The following is a 16,159-nucleotide window of genomic DNA, read 5'->3' as shown; positions in this document are numbered from 1 at the left end:
ATTGGTTCACAGGATCATAGCATTAAATTTGGAAGCAACAGAGAGGCTACTGAGTTCAACGTTCTCATTTTACAACTGAGGAAATGGAGAGTGAGAGGCAAGTGACTTGCCCAGGATCACAAAGCTTTTAAGTTTTGATTTGAATGAAGTTATTTCTCAAAATGTATTGCTCTATCAACTGTGCCACATAACTTCACTGCCTAAATCCTCTGTAACCTGACTTCAATTTACTGAATTAAATTGTATATTTCCAATTAATCCATACTCTCTACTCTCATCAGGATGGTACAAGAAACAAATGATTGTGTCTTTGCTCACATTAAACATCTCCTTTCTGCTATTCAAATACTACCCATTTTTTTTTTTGTTTTTTAAGGTTTTTTTGTAAGGCAAACGGGGTTAAGTGGCTTGCCCAAGGCCACACAGCTAGGTAATTATTAAGTATCTGAGACCGGATTCGAACCCAGGTACTCCTGACTCCAGGGCCAGTGCTTTATCCACTACGCCACCTAGCCACCCCCCAAATACTACCCATTCATCAAGGTCCAGGGGTATGTTACACTTTCTCCTTAAAATTCCCATTTATCTCCCTGTTCTGTGAACTCCTATGACAGTTACACTTTGTATAACACAACTTGAAATTTAATTAGATAACATATATAGTATCAGGCTAGCAATTCTCATGTTTGTATTGCCTCCCTAATTGGACTGAATGCTCTTTGAGGGCAAAGACCACGTCTTATACTTTGGTATTTATGAAATGTATATGTGGCATATTTCTGAGCCCACAGTAAGCACTCAATAAATAACCTTTGACTGATTAGAAATTAGCATCAAAATTGTTTTGTGGTTATGTATCTTTCTTATTTCATGGGAACTCTGAACAATAAAAGATCTACATAACCAGTTTTCCTGCATTAATTTACTTCCTTTTAAATGTAAATCTAAAGTACTGCAGGATAAATCTATACATCAAGCTCACAACTGTGTATCAGTAACCAAAAAAAATTGCTAGAGGTGCTTCAGTCACATCTGTTGGAAATGCAGAAGTGAGAGAGATGTGACTGTAGCACCATGACAGTCCTGGAGTCCTGACACCTGGTAAGTGCTTTCAACTTTGACTGGCCCTGAGACTGGGCAGGTGGAGGTGGACTGGGAAGGGCTGCTATGAGGCCTCAACCTCCCAAGTGATGCTGCTTCAGGACCCCTACCAGACTCTCCCAGCTCAGCCTTCCACCATCCCTATCAAAGTTTCAAGCACTTACCTGACGTGAGCACTTGGGAGCTCCAGGAGTGCTGCAGCCAAAGCTATCTCCCTTCTAGCTGGCAGTTAGACACAGGTGCAGCCCTGCTCCAGCATCAGCGGCTCACCACATTGTGCTCATAGTGATGTCAGCTGCCAAAACTGAAAATATTTCAGCTTTATTGCAATGGAAATATGTCAAGTGATACTCACAATTAAATGATTGTTTCAATATTAATAGTACTGTTTCAACAACTTACCATTTGGATAGGGTGTTTCACAGAGAGTTAGAAACTCAACAATAGGGTGATCCATTTCAAGAACTGTGATTGATTTTCCATGCATAATGGTCAAACTTGGTCTTCTACAAGCTTTGTCATAGGCCAATCCACCAGAAAAGATTATGAATGGTTCACTACATAGGAAAAAAAGGAGCCAGTGAGACTACACAATCATGATGCCAGCTTGCCAGGAAAATAAAAGGGGTTCTATACAGAGTTATTGGGGGGGGCAACAAAAGGTCCTCTGGCCTAGAAATATTTCCCCACAAGCCTGCTCTGGTGCTTCCTTCTCTTCCTATCTTGGTTGAAACTGAAATTTTTACCTTTACCATCACAAAGAGGTGGATCAACAAAGCTAATGGCAGCACTGATTCTAGAAGGGTGAGCAGTAAAAAGGAAAAAAAATCACAAAAAGTAAATCCATCTTAATTTAGTTTTCTTTGGACTTATCTGTACTTTATTAATTCAACTGATTCAAATAATCTTCACATTTACATTAAGTTACTAAATATTATATTGAAATAGACAATGAAATGTTAATAGGATGTTATAGATTATTTAAAATTTACACAATAGATGTTAAACATGATTATATATGTACAACCTATATAAGATTGTTCACTGCTATGGGGAGGGGGGCAGAAAAATGTGGAACTCAAAAGCTTGCAAAAGGATGAATGTAGAAAACTACTTCTGCACACAATTGGAAAAAATAATACTAGTGATGCAATAATTTAAAACAGCATTTTAGTAAAGTATCTCCATGGTGATCTTGAGTCATTAATGACTGTTCTTTGCATTTGGGTCATTCAATTAGTTCTGAATTCACTTAACTATATTATCATCCAATCTAGACCTTTGGGTGCTATCTGAAAAGATAGCATGAAAGACTTAATCAAATCCTTTGCTGGAATCTAAATATCTTTATAAAATTAGTCAAGCAATGCTAGGAAAAAAATGGAAATAAAGTTAGTTTGGTATAATCTATTTTTAATGAGGCTATGATGTTCCTTTAACATCTTTCTTTTCCAGATGTTCACTAATCAAGCTGTTAGTACTTTCAAGAATTTTTCCAGGAACCAATATTAAAGTTACTAATATACAGCTATCTGCTTCCTTGCCTTTGTGAAAACTGGGACATTTGGCTTCCTGTCATATGGAACTATTCCCTTTCCCTGCAATTTTTCAAAAGATCATTGACAATAGCTTAGCAATTACTTCCATACGCTTGCCTTTCTCTGCCTTCGATTTTGGTGGTTATGTTACTTAGAACTGCCCCAAATGTCTTATTTCTCCTTGTGCAATTCAAATCTAATTCATCCTTCACGACCCAGGTCAGGTCCCAGATCTTAGTGAAGTTTTTCTTTGATCTCTATCTTAATTTATTTGTATTTATTATCTGGGCCACACATTTTCAGCATTTTAGGATAAAGTACTGATTTACATAGCATTAACTTAATCAGGTTCTTGTCTTCTTATCATAGATCATGGATCTCCAAATATATTGCAAATTCTTTGTGGATAGCACTTTATTTTCTTTCACAAATTAATATCTAGAATAATGTTAGGCACAAAGTAAGTGAGGCACTATTCAATATGTATTTATCGATTAATTTCTATAATCTACCCATTACTAACACATTGTCACTTAGCACTATGTCTGACACATAATAGGTACTTAATGTGTGTTGACTTGATTGCCACAATGAATTTATCACATATTTATCTAAACTTAAAATGACATGAAATAATTCACTAATATTGATAAAACAATCTAAATATAATCAATAATCAATGACTATTAGTAACTATTCAATGAGAATCAGATTAATATCATCAGTTATACAGTAACCATATCTCTAAAATATTAGGCAATTATACTTAAATGTACAAAATTTATAATTTATGTATTTTTATACATTTACAATTTATTAACATATATTTTTAAAAAAGACAACAATGAAAACTTCTTTCCTGTTGTCTTCTACATATTTTTATACTGTATACAATTCTCAATACATCTTCCCTTTCTCCCCTCAACACAAACATAGATGCAAAAACCTCATACCTGTTCCTACAGGTCTTGTATTCAACTTTAAGAATTGGTTTACAAGATTCAGATTTTCTTCCATCTTTCTGACTTTTTCCTAAAGAAAGAAAAGGATTTTATTAAATATTAAAAATTTTGTTCACTAATGGATAGAAAATTAGCAACTAAGATATATAAAGAAAAGATAATAATGTTATTAAATTTTTGACATAGAATCAGAGGATTTATGCTCTGAAAGGGAATTTAGTCCCATTTGTAACCACAAATATAACTCAGGCTAAATTTGTATATAGCTTCTGAACCAACTAATTAATGGTTGACTTTAAAAAATTGTCTTAAAATTCAACCAAATTAACTATATAGAATATTTAATCATGTTTTTAATCTTAAGAAAATTCTATTTATCTTACTCTCAGGATAGCTAGGTGCTATAGTGGATTGAACATCAGGAATAGAGTGAGGAAAACCTGAGTTCAAAGTGACCCCAAACATTTACTGGCTGTGTGACCTTGGAAGAATTTCTTCATCTGTAAAATGGGGAAAGCATCTACCTCTCAAGACTGTAGTGAGGATCAAATGAGATAATAATTGTAAAGTACATAGGACTCACACTATTACTGTTATTACAAACACTATTAGTGTTAATACAAACCTTTCAAGCTATATCATTTTATGTATCAAAGCAAAGATAGCAACCATAGAATTGGGAATTTTGATTTTTTTATAGGCATATCTAGAATCAAATAAAGTTTTCAAAGTAATTATATTTGTAAAATTTTAATAACTTACATCAGTCCTTTGAAATCTTTGGCCTACAAAAGGAATCTAATTTTAAAGAATTTCATGGGACAACTAAGTCACTTTATATTCAAATTTAACTAAAATGTAAAACTATTGTTAAAATGAGTAGATATTATACTGTTAGTATAACAGTAAGCAAACAAAAGTTTGTTGCAACCTGCATTTATAGAAAATGATAGCTTCTTAAGGGTAAAAAGAAAATATGGTATGGGTTCTTTTGCATGTAAGGAAAAGTAATAAAAAGCCTCTGTTGCTTTATTTGACTTATTCTTTTTTATAACTATATTTGAATGAAATATATGGTAGTCAGTCAAATTTGGCACAAGTTTTCAAACTCATGGTTTATTTTTTAGTAAGTCCTTTAAATAAGCTCTGCCAACATCTTTTTTTCCCAACATCTTAATCTTTCTTTCATCACATCTTTCTTTCTTTCTACCCTTGCTTGTAGGTGCTCTTCCCGAAGGAAAATAAATTTTGGTCACTGAAACCTGGCAAAGATATATTCAGGTTTATAGGTACCAAATCACTCAGACTTTCACTGCCTGGCTATCAATAAGTTCCATGCCAATCCCCACTTGGTTATAGTCTGAGCCCATATTGGCTCAGTGAATGTAAATAATAATTATTCCTGTTTTGGCCAGAAACCCTGAGTATCTTCCCCTCACAGACTGATTTTTTCTTTTGACTAGGTAAAAGAGGTCATTTTTTTCTTTGTTTCTTTTTGTACTTAGTCTCATCACTGAAGAAGCATTGGCTCAGAGACCTGTTAAAAGACCTTATCTTAAAAAGGCCAAGGTCTCCCACTTAGTTCAGGGCCATCTCTGGTTGGCTGGATCCATATCTGGACATTGGGCCCAGATGGAACCTGGAGGAGAAAGTGAGGATGGTAATTTTGCAAATCCCTCCCTCACTTAAATCCAATTCACTTTCATGTCAAGGCATCACATCTCTGATGTCACGGTCCTTTTTGAGAATGAAGGACAAACATATAACTCATCTAGATCAGCATGCCTCCATTTTCTTGCAGATAATTTCATAATCAGGATGACTCAGTTTAGTTGAGTTTCATACCAAGATTTCTATGGATTCATTTTATCCTTTTCTTCTAATGTTTTTCTGAGGTGATGCTGCTGCTAATTTTCCCACCACCCTACTCCATAATGCTTTACAAATTCTTGATTTTTCTCTTGGCTGATGTGTTTCTCCATTTAGCAAGGAGATCAAGAATCTGCTAGCCAAAGTAGTTTCTGAATGTTTTGGATTTCTTCATTGAGAACTCCATTTAAACTCTGCAAAAAATGATGCTGTCTTATCTTTTATCCATTTTCCATTTTGCATTGTCAACAACTTGCTAAATAGATTGGGTAGGAAATATTATATTTGCTTGCAATGTCTTCCAATCTTTATCTTGCTGGTCATTGGGTCAAAACTTCACTTTTAGTGTAAAATTAAATGAATGTTTATATACTTCTCTCTCCCTCCACTACCATATTATTCTTAATAGCCTCTGAAATCTTTGAAACCAGTGACATATTCAGTGTAGAAGATCCTGAGGATCATTTCCCTTTTATTTCATGCATTCTCAAGGTCAAGTCATCACCAAATAGCCAATATGCTGGTGATGAGTTTCGTTGTGCTTATTTAGGCTGGCCTTTGGATAGTAGTCTATTGCCAGGCTGAACTCAGAATAAAAGAACGCATTAGAGTTTACCCTCTGCTGGCATTTACTTTGAGAACCTAGGGATATTTCCTTAAAAGAATGGCCACATCAATACAGACATGTTTATTACAAATGAAACTAGAGGACAAAGAAATGGAAATGAAAGATGGCTAAATGGAAATTAAGCTCAAGGCTCCACTTGGAGGAATGAATAAAGAAGTTGGAAAAATAGGTTTCATGGTACAAAGACAAAAGACATCATAGGATGATTGGTTTTTTCACTTTCCAGCATTCTTTATGAGCAAAGACATAAAAAAGTGTAATAAAGGTCGCCCAGCTTTTAAGCACCAACAATTGTTATAGAAGATGGAGAATAAAGGAATACAAATTATCTAGAGCATACCTACTATTCCATTTTGAAAGATTCATGAATCTGTGATCTTAATGATATGGATATTCTTTCCAAAAGTACAGATTACAAACCATCTATGCTTCACTTATTCGTATCCTTTCACAAATATTTTGGTAACACGGAACATGGTATGAACATGGTGGATGACTATCTCTAGTTATCTTGATGGTGCATGGATACATGCAGTAAACAGTAAAACTGGACAGCATGCAGACTATCCAATGATCATCCTTCACTTTCACTCCATGATTGATCAGTTTCCCTTTTTCGTCCACTTTTATGTCTAATATCTTTTATGCTGTGTTTCCTGTCTTAATTCTGTTGGTAATATGGTACAGCCTACTCTACTCCCATTTATTGTATGAGTAAGGCCTACAACTTTAATAATTAAGAAACTATAGTTTTCTTTGATTCATGGTCAAATAATATCAGTGGAAAATTAATGATATGAAAATGTCTTTCCAACTGCAATAACCCAGCCTAGACAACAGATATTCTTTATCTAATTTAACCAGTATACTCTATATCATATTAAAGCTAAAATTGCAATATGATTCAGGAAGGGTATGAATATTGACAACATTGTTTGCTATAAGATGCAGAAAAATTTTTACCAGGATTTTCATCACAGAAGTTCCTTCACAGCATTACTGTCCTGGTCACTACTGCCACTGATTTTTGCAACCCAGGCCTAAGTTAACAAAATGTTGTTATATGTTGCCCGTGATTAAAGGCCTCCAACATACACTATTCTTGAATACAAATTCCATCAATCCTTACATTGTTCTAATCGACAATGGGATTCTACCTGGAAATGGAAAATGTGGAACTAGAATTTCCTTGAACATTGCCAACAAGGAGGGAGGAAAATCTATCGTCACCACCACCCTGGTCCAGGATTCAGCCTTTCTCTGGGACTGTGGAAGAGAGGGATGAAGGAATGAATGGTCATGTTCTGATATGTCCTATTCAGGACAAGAGGTCTTTTTAACTCTATCACCTTCCCATCTGCTATTTTATTGATGTTCCTGCCCTTAGCTTTTCTCAGCTTTGAGGCTGCACTTAAGAAACATCTTCCCACCACATATCTAATGAACTTTGAGTTCATTTTGGTCTGTAAACTGCTGTCACATGGCTGCCAAATTCTTATTTCCTCCTCCCCTGATTTGTATAACTGTGTTGTCATTCATCTGACAATCCAAATTCTCCTTTCCCTACTATGTTTCTTATTCCAATTCACTGACAATCTCATCTATATTCAAGTCATACCTCTCTCTTATGTTAATGGCTTCCTTTGCCTTCACTTCCCAATTGTTACCCTTGAAACATTCACTCTATATGAATCTCCTTCATCCTGGAATCCTCTATCTTTCCCAGAATCATTCCATTTTTGTTCTCATGGAAAACTGGCCTTGTCTGGATTATACTTCATTCCTTTTATTTTACTTTTTAAATAACATTTCTCCCAATTACAGTAAAAACAATTTTAACATTCATTTTTAAAAATTTTGCATTTCAAATTCTCTTCTATCTTTCCTCCTTCAGATGGTAAGCAATTTGATATAGATTATATGTGTACAATTATGCAAAACATTTCTATATTAGTCATGATGTGAAAGAAAATGCAGGCCCCAAACCCCCCCAAACTCTAAAATAAAGTGAAAAAGGGTATGCTTTCATTCAGATTCTAGCAGTTCTTTCTCTGAAGTTAAGATAGTATTTTTCATCACAGCTCTTTGGAATTATCTTAGATCATGTTATTGTTGAGAATAGCTAAGTCATTCATAGTTAATCATCATACAATGTAAAATATTCTTCAATACTAGCTACCCTTCTGTTAGTACTAGCATTTCCTTCTTTCAAGCCCTTTGACAAGATGGGTTAAGAAGAAGAATTGGGATATTTAAGTCAATTCCTCCCTGACCAACTCCTCCAAAGCTGGCCTTTTTCTCATGTCTGCATCAAACTGGGCAAAAAAGAGCTAGTGTATTCCTTAGCCTTAATGCAATCTCCAATATGCAATCCTTTACTTTGCTACTCTCCTTCCTTTGAGATTCACTACATCGAGCAATATTATTCTATTAGTACATGTTAATTCCTGTCATTTGTCATAATTTCCTAGCCTCCTAAATTTCCTTTATTCCTTCATTTTCTTTAAATTATGAAGAAAAATCATCAATAAACATGAGTGGTACCAATAAAAAGAAAAGAAGAAAAAATAATTTTAAAGGAACCATGAGTTATTTACTGTATATACAACTGTGAAAATATATATTAAAGTTAATGTGGCTGTACCAATATAGTCCTCCTTGACCATTTCATTTCTGAACATTGTTCATTTTCTTCTGTGTATTTTTAAATGTTTCATTTAAATGTTTCATTTAAAAATCATTATCACTCTTTCTCCTTACTCTCTCCTCCCTCAAAAAAAGTCCTGCCTTATAACAAAAAAATTTAGTCAAGTCTAACAAATTTATGTTATGTTGGTTATATTTGAAAATGCATGTCTCATTCTGTACATAACCTATCATCTTTAAATGAAGAAGTGGTAGAAATGTTTCCTCAAAGATGACTGATCATTGGATTGGTCAGAGTTCTTAAGTCTTTAATTGTATTTATAATACTGTGGTTACAGTAGTCCTGACTCTGCTCACTTCACTCTACATCAATTTTTACATGTCTGTATCAGTTTTCTCTGATTCCATCCTTCTGTGATTAGTAATGGAATTGCAATACTCTATTAAATTCATATATCAAAATTCTTCAACCACTTTCCAGATGACAGGTATCCACTTAGTTTTGGGTTCCTTGACCTATATGTAGAAAAATATTGATGGTAGCCTTTTGCAGTAGTAAATAATTAGAAACTGAGGAAATATTCATTATTTGGGGAATGACTGAATAAATTATGGCATAAGAAAGTGAAGGAAGACTATTGTAATATAAGAAATGTTGAAGGAGATATTTCAGGTATAAACTAATGCAGGGTGATGTGAGCAGGATAAGAACAATTTTTAACATAACCACAGTATAAGAACAAATAACTGAAAGAATTATGGTCTCATCAACATGATAATCAGCACAACTGTAGAAGACTTGTAATGAAACATACTACCAACTTTCTTAAAGAGAGGCAATGGACTCAGTGTGGCCAGTACAGGAATTTGTTTTATTTGACCATCTATGTTTGGGATCAAAGTATTTTTTTTGTTTTTATTTTTTCCTTTTAGTGAGATAGAAAAGAAGGTGAAAAGAAAAGAAGACAGATTTTCATTGAACAAGATTTTTAAAAAATTTATACAAGGTAATTTTCATTAAAAAAACACAAAAGAGAAACATTATTGTTTCCTAATTCGCCTGCCCTCTGTCATCCTCTTTCGATGATATCACTACCCATCATTCACTCCAACTTCAGAACTCACATTGAGGGTTAAAGTCTTCATGTAGCTATTTTTGATGTTCTTCTTGTATCTCCCCCTCGGGACCTTCTGTTAAAGGTTCTGTAAAACTTTAAATTCCCTGATTGGTACCTGGGCTGAGTCCTGGTGCTAAAGGCTTTACATATCATTTGATCCAGTAACTTCAGGGTCAAGAGAAATTTAGATGTACCAACAGGAAGGATGGACAGAAACCAGGTTCTATCATCATTTCCTAAGCAAACTTTACTGCTTATCCTTATTTCCACTCCATACGCTAGGCTATATATTATGTTATAATAACTCCAGGACTAGTCAAGTGAGATTTAGAAGTAACAGTAGAAGAGAGTTGCTTTGTGTCAATAATTCAGAGCCTTCCAACCCTTAAAATGGGTGAGCTTCTAAGTTAAGACTCAATACAGGAAAATACACTAGCAAAAAGACTGAAGAAATGAGCAAGCAAAGGAAAAATCATAGTCTAACAAGGAAGTACATAGGTTAAAAGAATCCCAGGATAAAACTCCAAAGAGAATAATACTATAATAATGATAAGCAGAATATCATAAAAGAGAAAGAATTGACCATAAGAACACCAAGACTGAATGGAATGCCTATTAAAAAAAATCAGACAAGTATTTTTTAAGCACTTAGACCATACTCAGCACTAGAGTTACAAAGAATAAGCAAACATAGGCTCTCCTCTGAATAAACCTGGGTTCAAATGGGAATTCTCTCATTCTTCCCCACTCAGTCTCTGTCTCTCTCTGTCTCTCTCTCTCCTCCCTCTCTCTTCTCTCTTTCTTCCCTCCCTCTCTCATCTCTATTTCTGTTTCTTTCTCACCTCTCTTTCTCTAACTCCCTTTTTCTTCCTAACTTCCTTTTCTTTATCTCTTTTCTCCTCTCTCCATATATATATATATATATATTTATATGTGCATACATGTTCTCATATGTACATATGGGTTACCTATAAAGTCATATCCATGCATACACACATTATACATATAAATTCATATAAGATAAATACAGTGAAGATGGAAAGCAGCTTTGGAAGAGAAGGCACTAGCAGCTGAGGGAGACTGTATAAGCTTTCAGCAAAATGTTATACAAGCTAAATTTACAAGCTGCAGTTTTCTGTGAGGTGGAGATCAGAAAGACGAGCATTCCAAGTGTATGTCGGGTGTCATTAAACATAAAGGCAAGGAAATGGGAGATAGAATGTCACAAATGATGGACAGCAAATAGATCATTATAGCATTTTTTTGTCTGGAGGGGCCTAATATGCTAAAAAATGGGAGGGACTGAAAGGGATCAGTAAACTTCAAGTAAAAGAGTTTATATTTGCTTCTAGAAATAATAGGAAACCACTAAGGGTATACTGAGTAGACTGGGGGATGACATGAATAGACTTACAGTTTAGTTAATAATTTTTAACAGCTATGTGGAGGATGGGTTGAAGTGGGGAAGAGACAAGAGCCAGGGTATATAGTTAGAAGGTATTGTGATAAGATACACAAGAGGTGATGAAGATAGAGATGTGGGAATGGAGAGAATGGGGCATTTGCAAGATATGCTATAGAAAAAGAAATACTAATATTTTGAAGTTGATTGGATGTGAGATAATTGAGAGAGAGAGAGGAAAGATGACACCAAGGTTATTGAGAGAGAGAGGGAGAGGAAAGATGACACCAAGGTTGCTTATGATTAGCATCTACTATTCCAAAACTGGGAATGTCAAGTTTCCTAAAATCATGTCTGTGATGATATACATACACACAATAGATATGCACTAGATAATTTGCATATGGGTTGTAATAGAAACAACATCTATTATAGTCCTTGCTATGCAGAGTAGGTTTGTTTTTCTCTATAAAAGCTACCTTTAAGATTTTACTGACAAGAAGACTAAATCTTGAGAGGTTGATACAGCTTGGGCAAAAAAAAAAACCCTACCCATGAGGGGATGGAGACCTTCAGACTTGACTGATGTCTGACTATCATTTGAGTCAACATACTCTTCGTATCATCCATATTTTTGCTTGGAGGGGAAGGGAGCTGTTTACCTGAAGCAGTGTTGTATCTTTGATAAATAATTTTCCCAGGATATATTTAGTTTATTTTTTTTTGCTGAATGTTATATGATCTATATGGATCTACTCATTCCAATCATGAGTCTGAACCTGAGTTACCAAACTGAATTGAGTCAGGTCTTAGAAAATACAGGATGAAGCAGTTGTCATACCATAGAGAAAAGACATTGCTGAATGCTTTAAGAAAGATACACAAAAAACAATTTAGCAAAGTTGTTTACTTATTGAAATGAATGAATGAATGGCTCATATATTGAATAATTGCTAATTGACAAAGAGATTATTTTAAGACACAGTACTCTATATCATAAATAGATATACAGTATGTGAGTGTGTGTGTGTGTGTGTGTATGTGTGTGTGTATCTACATGTATTGGAGGACAAAAATGAATTGTCCAACACATACTTCTAATATCACAATTCTGTGTCAAACCTTTGGAGAAAAAAAAGGCAAGATCAAAGAAAGGATACATCAATACTTAGAGTAGATGGAATAATAGTCAATGACAGAGAAGCCAAAGTTGCTCAATTTTTGTCAATGAATTAATTTAAAAACCCCATACTTATTAAGTTTTTATTATGTGGGGATCCAAAGAAAAGTAAAAGCAGTTTTTGCCCTCATTTGAATAATTAAGTACATGTAAGAAATATACAAAATAGATGGAGATAATCTGTAAGGGGAAGGCATTAGCAGCTGAAGGACTAGAAATCCTTATTTTAAAAGATAAGGTTTAAGCTAAGACTTAAAGCAAGGAACTACCCTCTCTCCTCCCAAATCACATTATATTTATTTTGCATATATCTATATATTCAAGTACTCCCTTTGTGTGTGTGGGGGGGAGAGTGGTTTTTCTCTATCTCTAAACTGGTCTACTTATTTACCCCTACCTTCCTCTCATTTGAAGGTCTGTGTTCCCCCAAAATGACACTTCTTCATGTGGCTATAATCCAAACTTTCAGAATTGTGTAGAGGGAATATACTCGTGCTATTCACTAATGTAGTTCTTAAGGTCCACTATTGTAATTTCCGTTAATATAAAATCAGTTTTCATTAATTCTTATATTTACTTACTTAACAAAATGTCGAAAGCAAGAAAAATTATAGCATCACAGTCACTCAATCTCAATCTAACATATTAATAATAAAAAGTCATAGCATCTACATAAGCCTAGATCATACATTTGCCCATAGTTTCCATAGGGAAGAATAGGCATGCACTTGGAGAAATCGATCAGGGAATCATGCTATGATGTACTTGATTATTTCAGGAAAAATCTGTACCACACAAAGTTTTTTCACTACTTCCTATTTTCCTTCTGATCATCCCTGCTCTTCTTCTACTCTCAAACTGATGAAACAGGGAAGAGCTCTTTTAACTCAGAATCACTTTTTTTTAAGATGTTATTTTTTATTTTTATTTTTCTTTAATTTATTTACACATTACTAAAATATTCTTTTTTTTCACATTAAACTGTTTTAATGGTCTCAAAATTCTGTGACAGATTTTTGGTCAAGTTGTTTCCATTTAAAATTTATTGATTTTAAAAACTAATAACTTAAAGCTGCCATGAAACAAATGGTCCACAAAAACATTCCTTTCCTCCTGAAGCTTTTACAATGCATTGTAATCATTAACCAGTCTTTTACTATTAAACTTAAATGGCCAATTGAGACAAACAGTTCTGAGATGTTCTTCCACCACTGATTAAGACTGGGGTGGCAGGTGTTGTACAGAATATTCATTTGGCCTTCTGGGCAGATTTTTGTGACCTTGCCAGCTCCAGCAGCCTTCTTGTCAACTGCCTTGATGACACCAACTGCAACAGTCTGCCTCATATCACGGACAGCAAAATGACCCAGATGAGGATAATCAGAGAAGCTCTCCACACACATGGGCTTGCCTGGAACCATGTCAACGATAGCAGCATCACCAGATTTCAGGAATTTAGGGCCATCTTCCAGCTTCTTACCAGAACAATGATCAATCTTCTCCTTCAGCTCAGCAAACTTGCAAGCAATGTGAGCAGTGTGACAATCCAGAACAGGTGCATAGCCAGCAGTGATTTGGCCTGGATGGTTCAGGATAATGACCTGTGCAGTGAAGCCAGCTGCTTCCATTGGTGGATCATTCTTGCTATCACCAGCCATATTACCATGGCGTACATCTTTGACAGACATGTTCTTGACATTGGAACCAACGTTATCCCCAGGCAGAGCTTCGCTCAAAGCTTCATGGTGCATTTCAACAGACTTTACTTCAGTTGTAACATTGACTGGGGCAAAAGTGACCACCATTCCTGGTTTTAGAACACCAGTTTCCACTCTGCCAACAGGTACAGTACCAATACCACCAATCTTGTAGACATCTTGGAGGGGTAGACGGAGGGGCTTGTCAGTTGGGCGAGTTGGAGGCAGGATGCAATCCAAGGCTTCAAGCAGTGTAGTTCCATTAGCATTACCATCCTTATGAGTGACTTTCCATCCCTTGAACCAAGGCATATTAGAGCTTGGCTCCAGCATGTTGTCACCGTTCCAACCTGAAATTGGCACAAAGGCTACTGTGTCAGGGTTGTAGCCAATTTTCTTAATGTAGGTGCTGACTTCCTTGACAATTTCCTCATATCTCTTCTGGCTGTAAGGGGGCTCAGTGGAATCCATTTTGTTTACAACAACAATCAGTTGTTTTACACCTAGTGTGTAGGCCAGAAGGGCATGCTCACGGGTCTGCCCATTCTTTGAGATACCAGCTTCAAATTCACCAACACCAGCAGCAACAATCAGGACGGCAGAGTCGGCCTGAGATGTGCCTGTAATCATGTTCTTGATAAAGTCTCTGTGTCCTGGAGCATCAATAATGGTCACGTAATACTTGCTGGTCTCAAATTTCCACCGGGAGATATCAATAGTGATACCACGTTCACGTTCAGCCTTCAGCTTATCCAAGACCCAGGCATATTTGAAGGAGCCCTTTCCCATCTCAGCAGCCTCCTTCTTGAACTTCTCAATGGTTCTTTTATCTATTCCACCACATTTATAGATGAGGTGGCCAGTCATAGTGGACTTGCCAGAGTCTACGTGTCCAATGACGACAATGTTAATGTGAGTCTTTTCCTTGCCCATTTTTGTGGAGGTTTAGCGATGGTTTTCACAACACCTGCTGTGTTCTGGTGGCAAACCCGTTGTGAAAAAGCTAAAATATTCTTAAGAGTAAACATAACCTCCCCTCACTATAAAACCTCATGAGAAATAGAGTAAAAGTAAAAGTAAAAAAATGTGTTTCAGTCTGTGTTCTGATACCACCAGTTCTGTCTTGAGGGGATCACTTTCTTTATCATAAGTCCATCATAGAAGCTACTTCCATATTTTTCCACAGTTGCTGTTGCTGATTGTAATTCCTTCCATCCATTCCTCCCCACTACCATCTATTATATTTTCTCTCTCCTTTCACTCTGTCCCTCTTCAAAAAATGTGCTGTGGGGCAGCCAAGTGGCAGAGAACACCAGCCCTGAGGCCAGGAGGCCCCCAGCTCACATCCCACCTCAGAGACCCAGCAACCACCCTGCTCTGTGGTCCTAGACAGATCAATCCCACCACTTTGCAAAAAGTAATAAGGAAAATGTGTTATATCTGACTATCCTCTCCTATGATCTACCTTCTCCTCTATCATTCACATCCCCCCCCTCCCCCTGACCCCATTCTCTCCTTTATTTCTCTATATGTCTATATTCTATTGAGTGTGTATGGTGTTTCCTCTCTGAACCATTTCTGATGAGAATGAAAACTTCCTCATTCCTCCTTGCCTTCCCCCCCCCTTCCATATCATTGCAAAAACTACATGAAATATCTTTTACATTAAATATCTTAGCCTATTCTACCTCTCCTTTCTCTTACTCCCAGTACATTTCCCTTTCACCCACTGACTCCATTTTTACAATATATTATACTCGGAATCACTTTTTTTTTATTAGGATTTTTGCAAGGCAAATGGGATTAATTGGCTTGCCCAAGGTCACATATCTAGGCAATTATTAAGTGTCTCAGGCTGCATTTGAACTCAGGTACTCCTGACTCCAGGGCGGGTGCTCTATCCACTGTACCACCTAGCCACCCCTCAGAATCACTAAGAGCACTTTGTTATGCCATTGCAATGACAAGCAATTCCTTTAGGCCAGAGAACCACCCCAGTCCTCTGCTATCTGTCATGT

At 35.9% G+C, this 16,159-nt stretch overlaps 1 protein-coding gene and 1 pseudogene across 6 annotated transcripts in view; both read right to left on the bottom strand.

Moving 5' to 3' along the window:
• STXBP5L (syntaxin binding protein 5L) overlaps positions 1–16,159 on the bottom strand; it is a 418,354-nt gene that overhangs the window by 167,815 nt on the left and 234,380 nt on the right. For all 6 annotated transcript variants that reach the window (XM_074214609.1, XM_074214607.1, XM_074214610.1 and 3 more), the window contains 2 exons: positions 3,593–3,671; positions 1,504–1,658 (listed from right to left, as the gene is read on the bottom strand). In XM_074214609.1, coding sequence (XP_074070710.1) covers positions 1,504–1,658; positions 3,593–3,671 — 234 coding nt within the window. The remainder of the gene's footprint in view (positions 1–1,503; positions 1,659–3,592; positions 3,672–16,159) is intronic.
• LOC141521497 (elongation factor 1-alpha 1 pseudogene) lies at positions 13,488–15,152 on the bottom strand (annotated as a pseudogene).

This window comes from Macrotis lagotis, chromosome 1, assembly GCF_037893015.1.
Source record: "Macrotis lagotis isolate mMagLag1 chromosome 1, bilby.v1.9.chrom.fasta, whole genome shotgun sequence".
NCBI lineage: Eukaryota > Metazoa > Chordata > Mammalia > Peramelemorphia > Peramelidae > Macrotis > Macrotis lagotis.
Note: the sequence above shows the minus strand (reverse complement) of the source record. Positions and strands in the feature narration are given on the sequence as shown.